Source organism: Schistocerca piceifrons, chromosome 7 (genome assembly GCF_021461385.2).
Source record: "Schistocerca piceifrons isolate TAMUIC-IGC-003096 chromosome 7, iqSchPice1.1, whole genome shotgun sequence".
Lineage (NCBI taxonomy): Eukaryota > Metazoa > Arthropoda > Insecta > Orthoptera > Acrididae > Schistocerca > Schistocerca piceifrons.
Window position 1 is genome coordinate 263,830,172 of NC_060144.1, and position 25,477 is coordinate 263,855,648.

Consider the following 25,477-nt stretch of genomic DNA (forward strand, 5'->3'; position numbering starts at 1 on the left):
GCACAGTATGCGTGCAACTATGAACACGGCTGTTGTCTTCAGTGTACTGAATGTGAAGTTGCAGCAAGAAGGACAACACTTGCTCATCGATAATTTTAACTTTAACAATCCGGTTCGTTTTCGCTGTAACATGAAAGAGTGGGCCCAAGTCACCATATGAAAAACACCCCAAAAATATCACACAACGACATCTGGCGTGAGCTACACTTTCTACATACTGTGGATTAAACGCCGCACGGCCATGGGGCCACCAGTGCTCCCGATGTTCTACGTAATGTATCAGAACATCTGTCAACTTCAATTACAGTGTGACCATTGGCGCGTCCAAACACCATAGCCACTATCTGGCATGCTGTCACGTCCCCACGACGACCCGTAATGCACACCGATTCCATATAAGCGAGCGACACTTACACCCAACTTCAATGCGACGACTTACGTTCTCAGTGGAGGGTCACGAGATCCCCTGGTATCAGTCCTACACCATCCACAACGCTCAAAGAGACCAGTGGGCTCTTTCAAGAGGGTGATGTTTCATTTTTCTGTTTTATTTTCTGCCATTTACAAATGACCTGCTATCTTATTACTAAGATAGGTAGTAGTTTAATAACTTGGAATTTTTGCATATACTTATTTGATTTCTTCTTATTTTTAAAAAAGTTTAACAACATCGCAGCTTTCAATACTTACAGACTTAAAAGTAAGTCCCGCCATGAATTCCTCTCCTGTGCCAACCTCTTCATCTCAGAAGAGCACTTCCACCCCACCTCCTCAATTATTTGTTGCATGTATTCCAACATCTGCCTTTTCCTACAATCGCCTCTACCACTCCCTCTAATACAGTGGAGGTTACTACTCCCTGACGTCTTAACCGATGTCCTACCAACCGGTCAGTTCTTCTTGTCAGTGGTTTCCATACTTTCCTTTTCTCGCCGAATCTGCGGAGAACCTCCTCATTTCTTACCTTATCAGTACACCTAATTTTCAACATTCCTCTGTATCAGCACATTTCAAATGCTCTTCTGTTCCTGTTTTCCGACAGCCCATGTTTCACAACCACACAGTGCTGTGCTCCAAACGTACATTCTCAGATATTTCTTCCCCAAATTAAGACCAGTGTCTGATACTAGTAGTTTTCTCTTGTGCATGAATTCCTCTTTTGCCAGTGCTAGTCTGCTTTTATGTCCTCCTTGCTCTGTCCATTATGGGTTATTCTGTTACCTAGGCAGCAAAAGTCCATTACTTGATCTACTTCGTGAGCACCAATCCTGATGTTAAGTTTCACGCTGTTCTCACTTCTGCTATTTCTAATTGCTTTCGTCTTTCTTTGATTTACTCTCAGTCCATATTCTCTACTCATTACACTGTTCACTCCATGTAGCAGATCCTGTAATTCTTCATCACTGTCACTGATGATAGCAATGTCATCATCAAATCTTGTATTTGATACTCTGGCACTCTGAATTTAAATTCCACTCTTCAACCCTTCTTTTAGTTCCGTGTTTGTTTCTTCTATGTATAGACTGAAGAGTTCGACCGAAAGACTACAGCTTTGTCTTACACTCTTTTTAATCCGAGCACATCGTTCTCGTTCTTCCACTCTTATTGTTCCCTCTTGTTCATGTTATATATTAACCGTCTTTCCATACAGTTTAACCCTATATTTCTCACAATTTTGAGGTTATGACTCATGATTTTGAAATATTATTCATGTGGAAAATTTTTCAAAAATTACAACATTTTTGGATTTAAGAGGCAACGGCCTTGCTTCAATGGATACACCGGTTCCCGCCAGATCACCGAAGTTAGGCGCTGTCGGGCATGGCCGACACTTGGATGGGTGACCATTCAGACCGCCATGCGCTGTTGCCACTTTTCGGGGTGCACTCAGCCTCGTGATGCCAATTGAAGATCTAATCGACCGAACAGTAGCGGCTCCGGTGAAAGAAAACCATCATAACGACCGGGAGAGCAGTGTGCTGACCACATACCCCTCCTATCCGCATTCTCACCTGAGGATGACACAGCGGTCGGATGGTGCCGATGGGCCACTCGTGGCCTGAAGACGGAGTGCTTGCATTTAGGAAGGTTAAGTAAAATATAACAGGGAAGTACATAGACTTGTGTTACAGATCTCACCATCTACTTATTTCGGATGCAAGGCCTCGGCCTATCATTGAGCCTGTCACATTCGAGGTAGCAATAAAATATATCTTCAACATTCATTTGATAAATTTCTGTGTACAGACGAATGTTTCAATTACCCTCATATTATATTCAAAAATGGTTCAAATGGCTTTAAGCACTATGAGACTTAACATCTGAGGTCATCAGTCCCCTAGACGTAGAACTACTTAAACCTGTCTAACCTAAAAACATCACACATCGATGCCCGAGGCAGGATTCGAACCTGCGACCGTAGCAGCAGCGCGGTTCCGGACTAAAGCGCCTAGAGCCACTCGGTCACAGCGGCCGGCTATTATATTCGTTACAAGTCATATTTAGTTTACACAGGGTGTAACTGGTACTTTATTTATGTACCTTTGACTTTCTTAATCCACGTGTCATATATAAAACAGCTGATCGATTTTTGTGTTCCTTAATTTTGTCTTTTCTTACTATAGTTCTAAATGTTAATCTCACTCTCTGTTTCTGTTTCAGCACGTGAGCCTATGTCTGTCATTCCAATTATCTTGCCCGGCCGGAGTGGCCGAGCGGTTCTAGGCGGTACAGTCTGGAACCGCGCGACCGCTACAGTGGCAGGCTAGAATCCTGCCTCGGGCATGGATGTGTGTGGTGTCCTTAGGTTAGTTAGGTTTAAGTAGTTCTAAGTTCTAGGGGACTGATGACCTTAGAAGTTAAGCCCCTGTTGTGTACATAGTTCCACGTAGTCAGCACATACACAATTTTCCCACTAGAGCGCGCCCTGCTAAGCACAACAGCGCAGGTACAGCGCTCGTCCGTCTCTGCACTACGAGATGGCGCTGCCTTAGAGACGGACTAAATTCTGCTTCCGCCGATCCGCGTATTAATATATAACGCAGCCAATGAGATAGCTGCTAACGTAGAACCTTTTCTCCTCACGGATCACACTCGCACAGTGATACGTGAACGCGCGAGGTATTATAACGAGTGTACAGACCTCCAATTAGTTAGTCTGCATTAGTCTGTAGTCAAGTTTCAGTCTGCGCCTAATAAGATTATCATAGTCCTGTACATAGCCATGAAGAGAAATGTATAGACACTTTGTCAAGTATCAGAGACATGTGAGAATAAGATTAACGTACCAAGACCAAAGGAATTTCAGATTGTCAATTGTAAACAGCATCCAGAATCAAGTTAAGTAATTTCTATGATTTTTATTATTTTAATAAATGTGTGTGAAAATTAATCAAGTTCTGTTTAAAGTTGGTCACCGTCAATCTACTACTCTAAGCATGCAAGTGGCATTTCTATCGTCTGACCTAACGGCAGAAGATAAACACGCCACGATAAGACCACGAGACATATTGCTGACACTCGCCTACTTCGTTAGAGCGACAAGTCAAATAATCTGATGATGTGTATACCGAACGTCTTACAGTATGCACACCACAGTCCCATAGTGCTCAGAGCAATTTGAACCATTTGAACCAATTATCTTGTTGCCGTAATTGTGTGTTTGCCCTTATTCGTGCATTTCATTGTTCTTGTTCGTATACTTCGTGTAAGGTACTTGACACAGTATTGGTTATGTCATTCAGTATGCGCCGATTGTCCGCCTATCGTAGGATTTGACGTAATCAGGTAAGCTTACATTTTTAATTATTCACTACTTAATGGAAATCAGCGTAAATCACGTGACGGTTGTCGTTGGGCCCGGAAAGAGTCCTTAGCCGGTCATTTTTTTTAGAATCGCGTCCTCACTGGCCCCGGAGCTGCGCACACAGAGCGGACGCCCGAATGAGCAACCCCCCGCCCCCGCGCTCCGTCCTCTTGCACCTGTCCCCACCCACTCATCGGCAAGTGGTGCTTCATCAGCGCTGGCGCCGTCGGCTGGAGTAGCGCCGAGCGCTGCCGTCATAAACTGCACAAACTTACTGCGAGCAGCTACGTTTACGAGTACAGCCAGCTCTGTGCTCGCCCATCCCTCAACATGGCGGCCTACTCAGCTCAACAGCCCCGTTCTCACGCTTTACCGCCTGTCGCACTACGGCAGACAGTCGTTCTCGTATCACCAGCTGAGTGGCCTACGGAACACAATATAGCACGGTCTGTGTTCGTCTTCATTCCGGGATACACTACTTCTGGCACGTCAGAGTCGTAAAGTGACCAACTTATTTTTTGACAATTATGTTATTAACGTCATTGCAGGGCCCGCCCGGTTGGCCGTGCGGTCTAACGCACGGCTTTCCGAGCGGGAAGGAGCGGCAGGAATCGGCACGGCGGATTTGTGTCGAGGTCCGGTGAATCGGCCAGTCTGCGGATGGTTTTTAGGCGGTTTTCCATCTGCCTCGGCGAATGCGGGCTGGTTCCCCTTATTCCGCCTCAGCTACACTATGTCGGCGATTGTTGCGCAAACAAGTTCTCCATGTACGCGTACACCACCATTACTCTACCACTCAAACATTTTGGTTACACTCGTCTGGTGTGAGACTTTCCCTGGGAGGTCCACCGGGGGCCGAACCGCGCAGTAACCTTGTGTTCGGTGTAGGGCGGCAGAGGGGTGAAGTGGAATGCGGTAGTCGTCGTGGTGTTGTGAACCACTGCGGCTGCGGCGGGGACGGAGCCTCTCCGTCGTTTCTAGGTCCCCGGTTAACATACAATACAATACAATACAATACAACAGAACGAAATTACAGAAAAATGATATCAGTGCCCAGTTTTCGAAATTGTCTTCTTCAAGATAAGGTAAAGGTAAAACTGCCATCAACCCAAAGCTTGGTTTGAACGCCTCAGTGCTTATTTATTTGTGTTACAGTGCTATCAGTCATATTTATATTTCCCTTCTGTTTAACTTAACATAACACTACATGTTTTGAGCAACTTTTCCTCATCTACTGGCGTTAAATTGCCAGGTACAGTGTGTTAGGTGATTAGGTGCAGATATTGTAATCATTGGTGCATTAATATGTGCCCACTTCAGTGGATTACTTGTGTTTTCTCCACGTCTAACCGTCTTCCTGCCAACACGTCACATAATTTATGACTTGATGTTTTGTGCTTCGGCGTAACTGGACCAGTAAGTGGACTCTTCAACACCTGACCTGCTGCCTAAGGGAAAGTAAGCGTTAACGGATTTCTCTTGACACACGTACTTGGAGGTACTGACCAACCTAAAAATATACTACCTTTAACAGATTTAATTATTAGTCTGCAAACAAAGTAAATACTTATTTCTCTCAGTTTCTATTTCACAGTTGTATGCACCTGCTGTCTTACAGTAAACCATTACTCCTGCCCGATGTTACATACTACCATGAGCATATTCTGCATGTTAAACTATTATATGTAGAAAGCAAAATAATGCAATGATGCTGTGAATTATAGGGTTTAACAATTTAGTTGGATAAATGTAATTAAGTAAGCTGGAAGTTTACTTTATTTCTGTCTACTGGAAATAATAAAAAACTTGTCTGTTTTATTTGCCCCACATTCTCGCATACCAAAGCTCCAATGGCACCTGTCTCCTTATTCCCGTTTATTTCTTACAGAAATCAGAAGACGGTAGCATTTAAAATGTGATCATGTTTAGCACAAGCTTCAAATATTGGACACAGGCTGTTACCCATTGTACACAATTACTCGACTCTTTCTTCATATACCGTGTGTTAGGGTAGAGGTATAGTTCTGGTGATAATTGGTACCTTAATATGTACCCACTTGAAACTGTTAACCGTCTTTTTCTCTGTATCTAACAGTATTCTCGAAAACACATCACATAATTTACTACCTGATGTTTTCTGCATGGTCATGACTATGCCATGAGGTGGACTACGCATGTCAGTATGTACACACTTCAGTACCTGACCTGCTGTCCAGGAAAAATAAACACCAGTGGCTTGCTTGTGCCACATGTACTTGAACATACTAACCAAGCTATAAACATTCTACTCGTAATGACTATTATTATTAATGTGCGAACGAAGTAAATACTGATGTAACGTTGCTCAGTACACTGTCCTCAGTCGCCAATAAAAGTATCTGCACTTACAGCTGTAATACCCAATATGTTGCTTAACGACAAAATCTTTTAATTAATCTAAATTCAGAAATATTCAATAATTTTCTTCATATAGGGTAACACAGCCATATATTTTTTGAAAGACATTGGAAAATTTCCATCTCTGCTGTTACTTACACTTATTCGCTTTACTAAAACTCGCACAAATGTCCAATTTCGACATTACGTGTCATTGTCAAGTGCTATAGGTGCCAATATTTTGCAATATTACTCCTGTATTTAACAGTGGACATAGGAGTTCTGAGAGCGAACACATAATGTGCAAGCGTATACTTTAAAAATAGACTGTTTCCTGAAAGCAGTAACAGTCATTATCGAAACTACTGGCTCGCTCTCAAGCATATACAATGACCTACTGCATGGTAAAATTTTCGAGAATGACTGTTGCTACATTTAGTAAAAATTATGTTTTTAAAGTTGATGCTTGCACGTATATGCTCGGTCTGAGAACTGCTAAGCCCGCTGTTAAATAACCGAATAATATTACGACATGTTGACTCTTACAGCACCTGAAAATAGCATGTAAGGCCGAAATTGACCAGTTGTGTGAGTCTCAGTAAAGTAAATACGTGTAAACAATAGCCGTTGTGGAAATTTTACAATTCTTTGGACAGAAATACAACCGCTATAATTTGTGTACTTTTCTGCTGACGATGATGCATTTGGAAGTCGATGTCCAGTTGTATCTGCTGTTATTATTTTGATGTAGAAGTCAGCTGAATGTATCTCGTCTGTTGAGTGGGACAACACAGCCTGTGTTGGATGATTGCAGATAGTTTTGCATCAGCGGATATGGTGAACTATTGCTTTGTTACCACTTTGACGTCTCAGTTGTTCACTTACGATTCTTCATTCCACAGCTTTATTAGCATTGTATTTTCTTCTGGTACACTACCGATAATTTTGTGTAACATGCGCTACAGAAATAATACTTGCTTGCATGTATTTCATTCCACAACACGGTTTTAGGTAAAAGAAACATTACTTCTTTCACAACGATATTCGCAACACGAATAGTAAGTCTGTCATCTGTGTCGCAATGGCGCGTCTTAAGTCTGTTAAATTAAATCTGGCTTAAGGCTATTAAGGAATCCTGAGTTTTTAAACACAGTATTCTTAATGGCGCATCAACTGTGTTTTTTGTATTATGGATGATTATTTTCAGATTGACTTCTATCTTTCAAAATGTAGTATGTGTTTCTAATACGTGTAGCTACCGTTGATTTTCTACATTTCTCCAGTCTGTAGCAGACTTCCTCAGTAACTGCTAATGTACAGAAAATACAATGTAATCTGTAATAAAGGGTAGAAATCATGAAAAAATGCATACAAGCTACAAAGGGTGAAGTAATCAACAATTGCTACTAAATGAAGCAGAAGTAACAAAAGAGGAAAATCGTGAAAGACAAAAGGCGTATGTACGGTAGAATTATGGCTTACGTTGTACATTGAAGCATACGATGAAGGTAGTAATATAAAGTTTCTGGAACGCAATATATACTTTCAAAAGGATCAGGTAACACTGATTAGGTTCACGGATAGCGTAGGTATCGTTACACCAAGTAAGGGCATGGGAGTTTTGAACGGAACAGGCAGAAAACTCAGGTGTAAATGTGGATTCACGAGAATCTAAGCTGACACTAAAACAGGGAAGAGTAATAAAAAAGTAAACAGCGATTCGCTAGAGATAGAAACTGGGGTTCGTGTCAGGGAATAAGTGAAACTACTTTGTTTAAGAAGCTAGGTTACGATGTAACAAGGAATAGTATGAAGTGTATCGCCTTTGTCGAAGAACGTTATATTCAACTACAAACCATTATTTGCAACAAAAGAGGAATACAATAAATGAAGAAACTTCAGGAGAATAACATTATGTAAACAGTGGGGAAACCGGAAAAGAAGACCCTAGCAGTGTTCGAAGCCCGGTGTAAAAATAAGGATGTTGAAAAACTGAACGAGTACATTACAAAGGAGAAAGAATCGACGAGAGGAAATAAGTCTTTGCAAAAATCTTGCCAGCAGCAGGGACGTACTAGTAGTACAAGTTCTATGCAATCTTATAACTGTATGCTTGCAAGGAGCAAAAGCAAGGAAAAAATTCATTGGTTTAGATTCAAATATATATAAAACAATTTCTTTTGTTCCGAATTTGGGATCACGTAATATACATTAGTATCGTTTGCACTGCAGCTACTAATGCCATTGTTGTGTACAAAAATATTCTCCCATTAACACGTATAGGCCTCGCGGTTGGGGACAGTTCCATTAAAATCCATCTAGATGTGCTATTGTGCTTTTTATGATTTCGGTTAAAATACATGCCTAGTGGTTTCTTGTGCGGTGTTTATCAGTTCTGGAAACTGAAAGTTGGCCGTAAACAGTATCCTTAGTCATTCTCTACAATCTATAGTATTAACTGAGAATCTCTAAAATAAATCTGTCTATAGAACTATCCTCCACGCACATCGAATATTAGTAGCAGGCCGTAAAAAATAAAGTGCAAAGCACATAAAATGGAAGGACCTGCCTCTATTGCACGTTAGCCGTTGATTAAGCACCAGCATTAAGGTGAGTACTTTCTCCGTCCAACCTCGAGTTCCGCACCACCATGATAACTTAATTTAGGACTTCGGTCATTTCGGTACGTATAAGATACATCTCCCCTCTGAAATGTGTTATTAAATTTACCGGATTTACAGGTAATATGAAAATTTAATCCAGTTTCACTTAATTACTGAAATAAAGCACAGCCTCTTTAATTGCGAATAAAGTTTAGTAATGTAGACGGAATCGAATATTGAAGACTATTAAATCTTTAATTTCGAGACTTTTTTAACTCAAAGTTTCATTAAATGGAAATTAAAGGCAAGAAACTTATAACAGACTATCTTTCAACAAAGGTCCAGGGACAGAAATTCGGTACTCTCAGGCAAAAGCAAAGCTGTGATTAAGTGCAGCAATCACTAATTAAATTTTGCTTTGAACACCGTATTGGGCACGACTTACATTATATCCACAAATACAAGGTGTGTCTGAAAGCAATATAGAAAATTAGATGGCTGGTAGAGCGAGTCATAACAAGCATACTATACATGGGAATCCATATACGCATCCCTTAGCGTACGGCCCTAGGTGTCGTTGAACAGCGTCGCCAAAAAAAAAAAATTCTTCATATGGTTCTAAGCACTATGGGACTTAACATCTGAGGTCATCAGTCCCCTAGACTTAGATCTACTTAAACCTAAGTAACCTGCCCGAGGCAGGATTCGAACATGCGACAGTAGCAGCAGCAGCACAGTTCCGGGCTGAAGCGCCTAGAACCGTCGCCAAGAGGGTAGACAAACAACCTGCTATCCGAACAGTCGTGGCAGCAAGGCTGCAGGGCAACGTTCTGAATGTATTTGTGTCATCGAGGTAACAGAGTGTCGGGGTGCAGTTTTATAACCTTTATCTAAAAACAGTTACAAAAAGTCCTCAAAATTACGCCCCCCTGCTCGAACGCGTACTCTGCAATGATGCTGGAGTAACTGGAGTAAATGTCGCCCTCTTTCAAACTATCCTGGCAAAGTGGAAATTGCACCGGAGGCTGCCATAATGCGCACTATCAGCTTTTCATCGGTCTCAATGGGCGTTACATAGACAACAGATTTTAATTGGGCACGGAAGGAAAAATCAATGAGTGTCAGGTCAGAAGATCGTGTAGGCCATGCCACTGGCTCGCCGCGCCGTATCCAGTTCTCACCAAAGGGTTCATCCAAATGCATTCGAACTCCATGTGCGAAGTGCGCAGATGCACCACCGTCTTGGTACCACGTCTACTGTCGCAAGGTGAGTGGAACATGTTCCAACAAATCTAGCAGAGTTTCTCGAAAAGAGATTAAGAATCCGTCTGCGTTCAGTCGCCGGGGGAACATACATGGACTGACCGGATTATCGCCTACAAAGCCGGCCCAAATGCTTAGTGACCACGTACAAAGGTGGCGTGTGGCTTTTCCCCTGACCACACACGTTAATTGAGGCTGCAGAACATACCATGTCGTGTAAAAGATGCTTCATCCGTAAAAAAAGTACACGGTTCAGAAAGCCCGGTTGAATGGCACACCTTTGCAAAACAACCGGGGAGAATTCAATTCGACGTGAAAAAATCGTCTGGGTTAGGGGTGTGAACCTTCAAAAAGGCAGCAGGGGTGAAACCATATTCATGCCATAATCGCCAAATTGTGGAATAGCTTACACTCATTTCCCGTGCAACACGCCGGGAGCTTGCTGAAGGTGTGTTTTCCAGCAGTGTTACAGCCTCCTCTTCAAGCCCTGGTGTGTGCACTGTGCACTGATGACCGCGTCCGTCAGGTCTTCCACCCGCAACACAAAATGAATTCACCGAGTTTCTAAATAGGCCTTAAATGCACGTGTGCCATTACGAGAACGTACCAGTGGAAAACTTACCTCAAGCGAACCTGTCTCACGCAGGGACCTGTGGATGGCAGTAAATGTGCGTGGATGTGGTACTCGATGGTTCGGTACACGGCAAATGTACGAACGTTGGCCAGCTTGAGCATTTCCATACGCCACCCCGTTAGCACAGTGCATGTCTGCCCTTTCCTCCCAAGAATAGCACTCCATTTCTTGTACGCTCCACTCAGTAACAAACACAACAGGATGTGAGTAAAATGAATGCGTGGTGTCTGTTCCCTCGGACATGTCCGAAAGAACAGATACCACGCGTAATACGCAGATGTGATACATTACACACAAGCTGAATGTGGAGGGTGGAGGTTGGGAGGGGGGGGGGGGAGGAGGAAAGGAATGAAAAGGGAAGGGATTACTGATGTCGGCTGCATCGGGACATTTCGCAGGATCAGCGGCAACGAGTGAAAATATGTACCGGGCTGAGTTTCCAACCCAGGATCTGCTTACTAGGCAGGTGCGCCGGCCGAAGTGGCCGAGCGGTTCTAGGCGCTTCAGTCTGGTACCGCGTGACCGCTACTGTCGCAGGTTCGAATCCTGCCTCGGGCATGGATGTGTGTGATGGCCTTAGGTTCCTTAGGTTAGTTAGGTTTAGGTAGTTCTAAGTTCTAGGGGACTGATGACCTCAGAAGCTAAGCCCCATAGTGCTCAGACCCATTTTTGAACCAAGCAGGTGCGGGACCGTGTTATCGCAACTGTGCTGTCTATCTCGGTACGCCTCACTGCTGACCCACATTCCCACCGAGCGCCACCTGTCTGCAGTCCCTGTCCATTCCCTCCATGCTCGCTACTCTGAGATTCCCTGAGGTAGTCTAACGTACTTGTGCATCGCAAGCGACAAGTCGAAAGTTCATGATGCTGCCAAGAATGTTTGTATCTGTACAGAAGATTGCGTATATCGCCTGCCGATGTGGCCGAGCGGTTCTAGGCGCTACAGTCTGGAACCACGCGACCGCTACGGTCGCAGGTTCGGATCCTTCCCCGGGCATGGATGTGTGTGATGTCCTTAGGTTAGTTAGGTTTAAGTAGTTCTAAGTTCTAGGGGACTGATTACCTCAGATGTTAAGTCTCATAGTGCTCAGAGCCATTTGAACCATTGCGTATATCGTATCTGATGCGTCTTGCAAAGTGTTTAGTCATAATGTAATCATCAATATCTCCTTCTTTACGAATTGGGATTTAATATCTATTTTTTCGTAGTTTCACTCGTAATTAGGAATTATAATGCAATGAAATGAAATAATTAGAGAGTAATTTTAAATAAAATTATAACAATTTCTTTGTTACAATACACTAAGTTTAAAAAAACACATACGTACACTAAATTTGAAAAACACACGGCAGTTGTTAGCTCTGCTTTCGAAAATATTTAAGTAAGACTTGCATGGAGGCTTAATTAGAAATATTAATGAATAAATGCAATAATTTTAGTAGCTGTGTGACCGGTTACGAAGTCTCGTAACCGGTTGGCCCTGACTAGTATTAGCACGCGATCTGACTGCATAAAATAAAAATAAAGAAAGACAAGGAATTCCCATTAACGCAATTGATTAATTAAGTCCCCTGCAACTATAAAAGCTACGAAACAACAAAGCACAAGTGTAACTGTTCTGTGTGTGGTAGTGTGACTCAACGTACATGTATCTGGCTCGGTTCTTTCTCAATACGGCAAATATTTTAAACACCATTTACAATTAACTAATTGAAAAACCAGAAATACTATAACTGCACATAGAAACCAGAATTACAAGTCTAATAAATGAATACGAGCCAGATGCCTTGTTGACTGTACCTGTGAGCAAGAGGCATTGTCATTAAAGCAAACTGTAATACCTTTTCACCTCATTATATATTGACGAAAATTTTCCATTACACCAGCATCATAAATCAGAAGCCCATCTCCTTTCTCAAATACACTCTGACAATTGCAACTTCTTCCATCTATACATTACACCAACCGAACAGCATCCACTCTCTCGCCCAACAGAACAACAACCGCCCTCGACATCCTCTGAACTACTACTGCACCAGTGGAGGCGGCGGAATAATAATCTTTGGCGCAGTCTCTGGCGCTGTGACTCAGTGTAGCCACCTTTCAGACTTTATAAACTACAAATGATGTGGAACACAGCTTATCTTTCCGTGTTCATTCTACTTTAACTAGCGAGTCACCTCTTCAGAATTTCTTCATGAACAGAATGTTGATCAGTCTCCCTAATTCCTGTGAACATTTTGCTGAAATTGTCGAAAGCGTGACATACGTTTCCATTCCTCATTCAATCACAGCGTTACCTTGGGGGAAGTTTTCAGCTAGACTGTTTCATTTATAAATTTTATATGCATTATAATTCTGCTCTAAATAAATTTTGATACTCCTTATTTCTTCGTAAGCGTAGTGCAATTCCCGCAATCACTTTTCACGTATGTAGACTCTTCATTTTAAGTTTTTCCTCCTTACACAGCGAGGATCGGACAGTAATTCATTTCTTCAACTACTCCGAGGAGTTAAAAAGACTACGACTGTACGAGCTGCGTATAGAGCCCAGCTGATAGCCAGAGTCGGCATCGGGAGAAGGGTCGGGGCATTTCATATTAAAGACAGTATTTCAAGCCGCAATCTCATTCTGGGCCGCCATCCATTGCGCGCAATGCGCACGGCGCGCCCAGCGGGAGAAACTCGTGCTGCCTCCGCCTCTCGTGCCAGCGGACTGCGTCGAAACGTGTGGCCATCTGTGGTAAAAGGGGTGCGGGGGTATGGGGCGGCGAGCGATTATATTTCAGCCCCTGCTCCTGCCCCCGAGTCGGCAGTGAACGCCCCCTGCCCCGACGTCAAGTTCCTCCCGGAGCTCTGCTCAGCCCGGCGAAAGTTGCTGCGCTTGCAGCTACCCTCCTGCTCTGCGTGCGTTATTGCACCTAGCTACGCGCCGGGACGTCGTGGTATATTTTACCACCCCGCCTGGGACCGGAGTGGCGAACCCTGCCCGGCATGGACGTGGAGGGCTGTTTGCAGGGGTGAAGGAGCGCAGATGCGCAAGAAGAGCGCATGCTGCTCTAACTTCTCCACCACACACACACACACACACACACACACACACACACACACACACACACACACACCGCAGAAAATACAAGTGCAAAATGCGCATTGGTCGTACGAATGTTTCATAACACGAGGGATGATCAAAAAGTTTCCATTTAAGAGCACTGCTACAGTGTATATGCAACTTAGCGCGACGCCGCTGCGGGTATATAAACACCGACATGTGGAGAAGGGATTCGTTTCTTTCCGTCGTACGCCCAGTAAATATAGGAAGGTAAACTCGCTGTTCTTACCAAATGATTCCAAACAAGAGCAACGTGCTAAAATTCTTTTCTGGGCGATCGAAGGCCAAACAGCGGCAGACATACAACAGAGGATGATGAATGTATGTGGAGCACCATGTTTGCCGAAAACCACCATTGTAGTCCTGTGCAGCACGGGGTGCTGTTGCTTCGTGATAACGTACATCCTCATATCGCGAATGGCGTAATGCAGAAGGTCGGCCAACTCAAGTGGAAGACACTTGAGGACCCCACCCACAGACCCGATCTCTGCCCATGCGATTATCATGCCTCCCGTAAAAAAGACGTTAAAAAGTCGATAATTCCAGCAGGACGAGAATGTGCAGCAGGTACTTACAGACTTCTTCACGCAGCAAGACATATTTTTGCCGAACGGGTATCCTCAACCACTTGTAGCGGTGAGAAGATTGCCTCACTTTTCATGACGACTTTGCCTTATTAGTATTCCAATGCTGGACTGTACGGCCTTTGATGTAGTGGTTGCTGTTCATATTGCCCTCAATACTTAGGTCAGCTCCTATATTACTGTCAACTGTCCCCCCCCCCCCAAAACCATTTCTATATCTACGTGATTACTCTGCTATTCACAATAAAGTGCCTGGCAGAGGGCTCAATGAACCACCTTCATGCTGTCTCTCTACCATTCCAATCTCGAACGGCACGCGGGAAAAAACGAGCACTTAAATTTTTCTGTGCGAGCCCTGATTTCTCTTATTTTATCGTGATGATAATTTCTCCCTATGTAGGTGAGTGCTAACAGAATGTTCTCGCAACGAAAAACGCCTTGTTTTAATGATTGCCACTCCAATTCACCTATTATGTCTGTGATACTATCTCCCCTATTTCGCGATAATACAAAACGAGCTGCCCTTCTTTGTACTTTTTCGATGTCATTCGTCAGTCCCACCTACGTGCTTGCCCACTATACCGTATGACAATGCAGTCTACCTGATTACTTTCACCATGGTGGCATCTAACACGTACACAGCCATTACTGAAGGACAGGTTGAGGAAGTACTCAACCAAAAACACTATATTTAACATTCTGAATGCCAGTGATGGGTTTATGTGCCCAATGCAGTCGGAGGATTTGGCGGTTTCTAGTCAGTGGGAACTGACACAGTGGTATACATCCCACCAGCTCAGTCAGCAGATGGAGTCGAACCGTGATGCAGGCACGTCTTTATCCACTGCATTGCTCCAAAAATTGTTCAAATTGCTCTAAATGTTGTAACGGTGACCGGAACAGTCGTGGGGTTGAAGTGACGGAAATGCGGCGGGACCCACGGAGCGGCCCGCGAACAACAACACAACGGGAGAGGACTGACACGACCAACGAAGGACCTTACGACAACAACAAGAACGGACAACGGAGTCAAGAAAACCAAACAAGACAACCATGTCCACTCGTAAAGAAAACACGAAAGTAAATACGCTGTCTAATGCGAGGCGAAATGTCCTGAGGCGTACGCAAGGTTAGATTGGCAGGCTCAGCGACAGGCAGGCGCTTAAGTACTCTATCGGGGACGCCACTATTGGCCGCTGCAGAGACCTCTATGGGTCTTCGACGTCCATGACATCTTGCGGGGATTCAAATTCCGCGGCGCGCGGTACCAGACTAAGCACTATGGGACTTAACATCTGAGGTCATCAGTTCCAAAGAACTTAGAACTACTTAAACCTAACTAACCTAAGGACATCACACACATCCATGCCCGAGGCAGGATTAGAACCTGCGACCGTAGCAGCAGCGCGGTTCCAGACTGAAGCTCATAGAACCGCTCGTCCACAACGGCTGGCTGCCTTACTCCATCGTTGAGTAAACACTGTGGATGTAGATTATGCCTGTTACAGCCATGTAATCAAGATGGCATTCAACCCAAACTACGGTGGTCTGCTACCACCCAGTTACTGCTGTGTGCAGCCCACCTTAATCCACTATTTACACACATGCATCACTGTCATAGCAGTGTGCCCTGCGCGAGCCGCAGTGTCACGGTATGACAAGTCCGTTTTCCAGAGATGAACCATTCTACCCGGTTTGAACTCACATGCTGAAATCACTCGCTTTTACGTCGAGGCATACCGGCATTTGCCTACATGTTTCCGCTCTATTTGACGACCCTGCCCCGACTGAGGGAGACATAATACTACAGGCACACAAAAAAGGGTGCTGCTGGGCGTAAGAGTGTGTCATTTCTCTCCAATCTTTATCTCACGTTATATTTCCACTTTCGTACACATCCTCTGACTTTGGGGTGATCTAACCTATTCCTTCGGGGTATAGAAATTTTTCTGAACAGTAGTGTGTATCAGACATACATGTTCTAAAGAATCTCTGTACACACTCCTCTGTATTGCGGGCTGGGAAGCAGCATAACATTCTAACGGAGCCACGTAGCGTGGATAGGAAATAACTAAAACAAATGAGGAAGTCATTGAATGTGTATGAGCAAATTTCCAGAATATTCTGTTTGATGATCTCACAGAAACTATGAATCTGTCGTACGACATAACCATGGTATTGAAGAGACTATGGTACTCACCTGTTTCTGTCAGCTGTAGCCTTATTGTCTGTATCTACTACGGCATTTATATCGTATCATGTACCAAGACGAGTTCCGTATACTAAGGAGATTCTTGCCATGTGAAGAAGATCTTTTTTGACTAACCAACTTTTCATATTGTGAATTGGCCAATAAACAGAACTGTCTTACCTGTGATGTGAACGACAAAATCAATGCATCTATTTGTTTAGGTAAAGGTACTTTTTATTGCTTGTGGCATGGGGTTCAACAAAAATTAAACACCGTGAAGTTAAATGAGGTGCACTTAATGATAAACTATTTTTTCCATTAATGCCAATAAAAATTATTAAATAATTCAATAACTATCAGCGATGGCCTTAGCCTATCTGTTGTCACGGTGCAAGCAATACCTAAGCGATCTCAGTTGATGTTGAAGTTAAGATTATTATCTAAACCAGGTCAAGTATTTTTTTTAAAAAAAATACTTTTGTTTGCAGTTTTAAGAACAGCATATTTTGTAGCTTCTGCGTTATAACGGGTACAACATTGAAATACACAATTAATTATTTAATTTTAGAAACACTTAAATTTTTTACAGAAATCCACTTCCCGAGCTTTACTATTCACAAAATCCTTGGTCGTTTTACTAATTTCAGTATGACAGTCGTGTTTTCAGTTCTGATTAAGGATAAACTTGTTACTTTGTTTTGCAATAACTTCAAAACCGGGTGATTAAACCTATGAGTCACAAGTGTTTATAAGCCTGTCACTCACATAATATATATCTGTTGTCCCTGCTTATATACAAAATGAAATTAGTAATATAGTACCTTTGAGTACAGATTAATTATTCGCTTGATGATGGATCGTGTGCTGAAACATCGGCCTCCCAGGAACCTGAGTTCGGGTGTGGTGCACCTATTGCGGCCCCGGCTGCGGCGCCTTTCATAAGAATCTAAAAGAAACGCAACATCTGTGGACCACCGTGACTAACCTGTTCGCTGCGTGAACCCTCCAGCTTGTGCTCTTCGGCGGTAGCGCGAATGGGCAGTACGGTTCCATGTATCGGTCAAGATACGTCAGCACGTCTATAGGAAACTTGTGAACTATCTATATATCTATAATTTGCAAAACCACTGTGAAAATCATGGCAGAGGGTTTTTCCTAACGTAACAATATTAGGGCTCTTCCTATTCCATTCACAAATGGAGCACAATAAAAAGATTACTTAAACGCCTCTGTAAGCTCTGTAATTACTCTGATCTTGTATTCTTTATCTCATACCGAGGCAGGATTCGAACCTGCGACCGTAGCGGGCGCCCGGTTCCAGACTGTAGCGCCTAGAACCGCACGGCCACTCAGGCCGGCAGGGTTTAACGGTGTAGTATGCATCCGTCTTACAGTGACTATTAGTTCACTGTTTTCAGCATCTCCGTGACGCTCTCCCATGAGTCAGTAAAACCTGTGAGTTTGTGCTGACTTTCTCTATATAAGTTCAGCATCTCCTGTTAATCCTATTCGTTAGGGTCCCATTCAACTAAGCAATATTCTAAGGTGGGTCGCGCGAGTGTTTTGTAAGCAATTTCCTATGTAGACTGATTGCATTTCGCTAGTACCCTACCAATGAATTCTAGTGTATCTATGATTGAACCTGTGTAACCATTTCGTTTCATATCAGCACAAATTACTGTTGTGTGAATTATGTGATTATTTGATTGTGGCTGTGCGTTTTTTCAAGTGTACAGTATTACTCTTCCTTACATTTAAAGAAAGTTACTAGTGTTTATATCATTTTCAAAGATTATAAAAAGCTAACTTAATACGTGTGCAGCTTTTTCAGACGGAACTTGATTATAGACAACTGCGTCATCGGCAAAATGTCTGTTGCTATTAAAACTGTTTCTGACTTGGTAAGTAGGCACATATTGATTCTGACAGTTATCTGGGAACATTTTGTAAAACATGTATTGCCATTTTGATGTTTGTTATTAAGATCAGGAGCTTTCAGTGCCATAGGCCAGGCTTGAGAATTAACCAGTTGGTTCGAAACTAGTCGCTAAACGTATGTTCTACAACGGACAGTTTTGTTAATAAACGCTTCATGAATAGTAAAAAGGGTGCTGGTCCTGTAACAATAAAATGTTGAAACTGAAAAAGAACTATTAAACTGACTGCAAGGTCATTAGAACACAACATGAACAACTCGTATTTAGTGTGTTAAAAATTACCTTAGGATTAGCAGTTACAACGAAAGCAGTCGAGGGGAGCCCACGAAGGTGGTACGACTCATATTCCATCAATGCTACAGGACCTTTAGCCGTAAAAACCACCCACGGCTGCAAAGCCCTTATCTTACCGTCACAATACATCCAGTTGACACTCTAATTCATTTTCATGCTGCTTGCCGTCCGGTGTGATCGCTCTTTGCGTCCTATGACTTTGTGTTCGTTATTAGGTTGCAGGAACTATTGTGGTAATTCTTGCTATCTTTGTTTTTGTGTGGTACGAACAATGTCAGAGGAAAGTTTCTCGAACGTTCTGAGTGGAAGAGATCGACATCCTTCGTTTGGCTAGTTTTGACTTTTTAATAAGTATGGCATTATCAGCAAAGAATGTTCATCTTAGGAATACAGCCTCTATCACATGAAATAAATATCACTGTTTGCAGCACAATTGCTGCACCCCTGACGTATCGCTGTTTTCGTGTTTCTCAGTACCGGCTGGACTATTTAAGGTAAGTTTTCTTACCACAATAAACAGACATAAATATTATTTTTGGTAATGTTAGAAATACTTAGATGGATTAGAAGACTTAATAACAGGATACCTATAAATCAAGCAATTTGTTTCTTTACTCGTGAGCAGACAGTTGTGTGACATATTTATCAGAAATTATCTCATTTTAGAAAGCTCTGACTGAATTCCTATTCATAGCAAACGAAAGTATGATGTATTTTCAAGATTGGGTTGGCATAATATGTTCACCCACCTTCAACAACAAAAAGTTTTCCGTATGTTGAAAATTTGCTAACTAAAATATATTTTATGACGAGAAAACATATTTTTGTTAACTATCTGACGTTACTTTGAAATATGGAAAGGTCTTGATCGTACAAGTCCTCATTAAGCTTTACCCGTTTCAAAATTTCATCATCAGATAGAAGCTGTGCGGTAAAGTGTACAAGCTGCGCGGAGTGGCCGTGCGGTTTGAGGCGCAATGTCACGGATTACGCGGCCCCTCCCGCCTGTGGTTTGAGTTCTCCCTTGGGCAACGGTGTGTGTTGTTCTTAGCATAAGTTAGTTTAAGCAGTGTGTAAGTCTAGGGACAGATAACCTCAGCTGTTTGGTCCCATAGGAATTCACACACATTTTTAAAATGTGCAAAGATATTAACTATGGTATGGCAAAATATACATTCCTAAATAAGTACGCATATTAATGATCCGTACACAGAATTTTCAGTGAACATCACACTTACGTTTAAATCAACCTTTAGTAAAAGTTTGAGCAAATAGATTGAATATAATACAGACCTCGTCTCACATAGACATACTTGACGGTGCCGTTGTCTGTCAGAAGAGAGCTGGTGGCGATTCAGATATCAAACAACTAAACGAAGGCCGGTAGGTGGTGTTAGCACTGATCATAGAAATGAAATCAAAGAGTAACTTCACGAAGAAACCATACACAGAGACAAACTACCTATCAGAACATCGTTGACCACCTGACGAAGATACCTTTATGGTTCTTACATAGAGAAGAAATTCATATTGACATTAGCTAAAATTTACACAGCCGAAATGCGCATCGGAATGTATCATTGTGAATGACGTAAGAGAAATATTCGTTACTCAATAATCATACAACATAATTTGCAACCATTAACGAGTGTAGTTACAATGCAAACATAAGAGCAATCTAAATCAAAAAATAAATTGTAATGTAACTTGTGAAAGAATGAGTTTCCAACCATCACGAGCTACCGGCCTTCATATACTTCTGAGATCGTCACGGTCAGTCTGGCATTGATTCTCTTCGAATAGACAAAGGCAGTATGTCTATATGACAAGAGATCTGTATTATATTTAGACTATGTTCTCGCTTTCTTGAGCCTTATACTAATATTCGATTTAAAGGTGTGTATGATGTTAACTGAAAATTCTGTGTATCGGTCCCTAATATTCGTACTTACGTTAGTATGTACATACCTGTTAACGTCAATTCTTTTGTACACTTTATCCCGCAGCTTCTGTGAGATGATGATATTTTGAAACAGGCAACGTTTAATACAGAACTGTGTGATCAATATCTTTCCATATTTCAGAGTCTGTCAAATCTGAATGTTCGCCTGCTTCTACTATAGACGTATTTCTCCAGCAAGTAATGGGGATGTCAGTATAATGTCTCGATAATTTGTTGCTACAAATAAACTGAATTGAAGACATCGCACAGCACTTTCAGGACACATCGATGCCAGTTGCATGTTTTGTACAGTGTATAATTTACTTGTTTTATCCAGTTTAAGGAAGAATAAGAACACACTTGGGTGCCTTGCGATCCATGGCAACTTCTTTCCGTCTCTTCATGTGTTCATGCCAAGGTGTCAGTCCTTAACTAATTTTGAACTGGCTACAGATTTTGTCTGTGCTTCAAACAGGTGTTCTAAATACTACTGATCCTTCGCAATAATTTGCCTCATCCGTACACATTTGCTACTGACAAGAGATCGATCTTTTTCTGCTCCTCTCTTACAGGCCTGCCTCATTCGCCTCCCACCACGTTTTCAGTCCTGTACGCCATGTCTTTTCTTTCTAGAAGAAACCCTCGCCGTCGTTTTTCTTCCCCTGCGCCTCTACACGCGGCAGAGACCCACCTTTTGTCGAAGGGGTTATTGCAGTGTTGTCGAGAAGTGGCTGTGGTTCCCCGGGGAATCCCCCCCCCCCAACAGCCACCACCACCAACCCCACCGCCGCCGCCACCTCTCTCTGTGCCCCGGGTAGGGTGTGGCAGCCTGAGGGTGGTGCTTGTAGCACGCGACGAGGCGAGGAGCAGCTCGGTTCCGGCGGGGGCGGCGCGGGTGGATTTTCTTAAAACTGTTAAGTTTGTTAGCCGACGTCGCCGCCGCAGGGGGAGGCGCACCCCTGGTAATTACACGCATTAATGGCACTGTTTGCCCCGCCGCGCGGCGTCGCGCTTATGAGCCGCCCTCACCCGCCCCCACCACCAGCCCCGCCGCCCCCGCCGCCCCGCCGCCCCCGCCGCCCCCGCGGCCGCCATTCTTTTAATGAATGGCAAGCAGCGGCTCCAGACTCTCAGTCCTCCGTATACGCTGGAATTTAGCCGAGTATCTCTCTGCTCTTTCTTCTTGTCGTTTTACACTCCTTACAGTAATTTTTCTTTCTCCGAGGCTCGACAGCGATGGAAAGTGTACACGGTTCTCGCACAAAACGTCGCATGTGCACACGTCTTACTGTGGCACTATAGGATTTCTTAACTGATTCTGTGGAAAGGGAACATCGTTATTCGCCTTAAGCTGATAGGAGGCAGTGACTTAACACTCTTTTGTAAGTTCACAGTAAGTAGACTGGTGTCCAAAATTAAAGCGACAAACGGAAATTTTTCAAGGTTGCGTTTATTTAGTCACAAAACAGTAAAAATTGGAGATGGTAAAGTAGAAACAGTGTAAAGAATAGCTGGCCGGTGTGGCCGAGCGGTTCTAGGCGCTTCAGTTTGGAACCGCGCGACCGCTACGGACGCAGGTTCGAATCCTGCCTCGGGCGTGGATGTGTGTGAAGTCCGTAGGTTAGTTAGGTTTAAGTAGTTCTAGGCTCTAGTGCACTGATGACCTCAGAAGTTAGGCCCCTTAGTGCTCAGAGCCATTTGAACCATTTGTAAAGAATAAAGAACGTAAACATTTGCAAGATGCATAGCGGACGAGAAAAACGTTATTCGTATTTTCCAACTTAACGGATTCGGACACACGTTACTACAACTGGTTAACGTGCTCCTTATAGGGTATGACCATCTCTGGCAGCAATACAGATCTGACAACGACGGGGCCTGCTGTGAATTACGTTATAAATCTCATGTTTGGGCAATAATCCCCATTCTTCTTGCAGAGCTGGCCGAAAATGTTGGAGAGTGGTTGGTGGACGCTGACGTGGCCTCATTAGAGCATCCCAGACATGCTCTATGGCTTTCAAATCGGCAGAGCGAGCAGGTCACATCTTGCGTGGAATATCTCCTCTTTCCAAGACAATATCTACCACACGCGCTCTATGAGGTCGAACGTTATCGTCCATCAATACGAAGTTTGAGCCAACAGCACCTCGCAACAACCTTGCAACGGAGGTCCAAGATTTCGTCACCATATCTGATGGCAGTTAAACCTTGGCGATTCACTCGTGCAATTTCATAAAGAGGTGTTCAAGTGGCAGCATAATCCCTGCCCATACTATTAGAGATCCTCCACGATATCGATATCTGTCCACAAGGTCTGGGTCCCGAACTCGTGTTCCACGATCGCTCCAGATGCGAATCGCCGGCTAGTGTGGCCGAGCGGTTCTAGGCGCTGCAGTCTGGAACCGCGCGACCGCTACGGTCGCAGGTTCGAATCCTGCCTCCGGCATGGATGTGTGTGATGTCCTTAGGTTAGTTAGGTTTAGGTAGTTCTACGTTCTAGGGGACTGATGACCTTAGAAGTTAGGTCCCATAGTGCTCAGAACCATTTGAACCACACTGCACCGTCTGTGGCTGTGTACACAGCGATTGTGGATGTGGGACTACCGGCAACCAGTAGCCCGTTTGATAGGTGCCACGACATCGTCGTTGGCGTAGTTGTCCTCTGACCGGAATGTCATCTTCCGTGCAGAACACGTTCGTACCGACATCTGTTGACAGTGTCTATGATTATACCGTGAATTAGACGCAGGATGGGGAAGAAGCGATTTGTTGCAGTGTACGTACAATTACTTAGTGTCTAAGCACCACTTTTTCTTTCATTACATCCATTGTGGATGACAAACTGATACTGTGATCTAAATAAGACACGATGTACGCAGAATGTGGAACCAGTTAGTTTCTGATACTGATGCACTTTATAGCCGGTCGCTGTGGCCGAGCGGTTCTAGGTGCTTCAGTCCGGAACCACGCTGCTGCTACGGTCGCAGGTTGGAATCCTGTCACGGGCATGGATGTGTGTGATGTCCTTAGGTTAGTTAGGTTTAAGCAGTTCTAAGTCTAGAGGACTGATGAGCTCAGATGTTAAGTCCCATAGTGCTTAGAGCCATTTGAACCATTTTTTGCAATTTATTATACCATTAACTAGTTTTCAAGCCACTGTACGCTCGTCATTAGATTTCGGGATAACAGCAGCTATTTTCTGTTCCTTGTGCAGCTAGGTGTGGTCACTGCACACACACACAGTCACATACACACACACACACACACACACACACACACACACACACACATTTAACGGCAATAGAAAACAATGAAAATTTTTGTTCACTGATACAACGTCTATGGAAATACTTTGGGTTGTTTCCTCATTAACCGTGTAAACTTTCGAGGTAAGAACTTTACTGAAAAAATATGTTGACTGTCAGGAAGTATACCGATCCAAACTTCAATGTCAAAAGCTACTTAGCTGCGGGTGATATTGTCGAAATAATAGTGTGTGGTTGTAAGGAGAACTGGAGGAGGGGGAGGAGATTAGTGTTGAACGTCCCGTCGACAGCGAGGTCATTAGAGACGGAGCGCTAGCTCGGGTGAGGGAAGGAAATCGGCCGTGCCCTTTCAAAGTAACCATCCCGGCATTTTCTGAAGCGATTTAGGGAAATCACGGAAAACCTAAATCAGGATAACCGGAGACGGGATTGAACCGTCGTCCTCCCGAATGCGAGTCCAGTGTGCTAACCACTGCGTCACCTCGCTCGGTATAAGGAGAATTCTGTTTAAAATGCACCACAGACATTATAAGTGCAATCAACGTAACTTGAATTTTGACTTTTGATCATGACAATGAATTAACGGTAGACAGAGAATTTTATTTGTTTCCATCTCATACCAAGCGATGTGGCGCAGTGGTTAGTTGGCTGGACGCGCGTTCTGGAGGACGACGGTTCAAAAAAATGGCTCCAAGCACTATGGGACTTAATATCTGAGGTCATCAGTCCGTCAGACTTAGAACTACTTAAACCTAACTAACCTAAGGACATCACTCACATCGATGCCCGAGGCAGGATTCGAACCTGCGACCATACCAGTAGCGCGGTTCCAGACTGAAGCTCCTAGAAACGTTCAGTCTGGAAACGTACCACCGCTACGGTCGCAGGTTCGAATCCTGCCTCGGGCATGGATGTGTGTGTTGTCCTTAGGTTAGTTAGGTTTAAGTAGTTCTGAGTTCTAGGGGACTGATGACGTGAGATGTTAAGCCCCATTGTGCTCGGAGCCATTTGAACCATTTTTTTTACAACCGCTCGGCCACAACGGTAGGCGGACGACGGTTCAAATGTGCGTCCGACCAGGGTAACTTAGGTGTACTGTGGCTCTGAGCACTATGGGACTTAACTGCTGTGGTCATCAGTCCCCTAGAACTGAGAGCTACTTAAACCTAACTAACCTAAGGACATCACACACATCCATGCCCGAGGCAGGATTCGAACCTGCGACCGTAACAGTCGCGCGGTTCCGGACTGCGCGCCTAGAACCGCGAGACCACCGCGGCCGGCAGGTATACTGTGATTTCCCTAAATAACAACAAGCAAATTCCGGGGTGGTTCATTTCCAAGGGCACCGCTGATTTCCATCCTCATACTTGAAACAATCTGAGCTTGTGCTCCATTTCTAACGATCTCCATGTCGACGGGACGTTAAACCTCCTCTTCCTCCCTTCTTTTTTCATTCACGCGGTCAG

At 43.7% G+C, this 25,477-nt stretch overlaps 1 protein-coding gene across 1 annotated transcript; it reads left to right on the forward strand.

The window, feature by feature from the left end:
* The first annotated feature begins 13,338 nt into the window (after positions 1-13,338).
* On the forward strand, positions 13,339-21,845 carry LOC124805615 (vegetative cell wall protein gp1-like). Its single transcript, XM_047266182.1, has 2 exons — positions 13,339-13,627; positions 21,670-21,845. The coding sequence occupies exons 1-2, from the start codon at positions 13,339-13,341 to the stop codon at positions 21,843-21,845; spliced, it is 465 nt and encodes a 154-aa protein (XP_047122138.1).
* The last annotated feature ends 3,632 nt before the right edge of the window (positions 21,846-25,477 follow it).

Excerpts from the sequence above, each read along its gene's own strand:
- LOC124805615 (XM_047266182.1), top strand. The coding sequence starts at position 13,339 with ATGCGCACGGCGCGCCCAGCGGGAGAAACTCGTGCTGCCTCCGCCTCT. Across the intron at positions 13,628-21,669 it reads CTACGCGCCGGGACGTCGTG|CCGACGTCGCCGCCGCAGGG; the intron begins GTATATTTTACC and ends TAAGTTTGTTAG.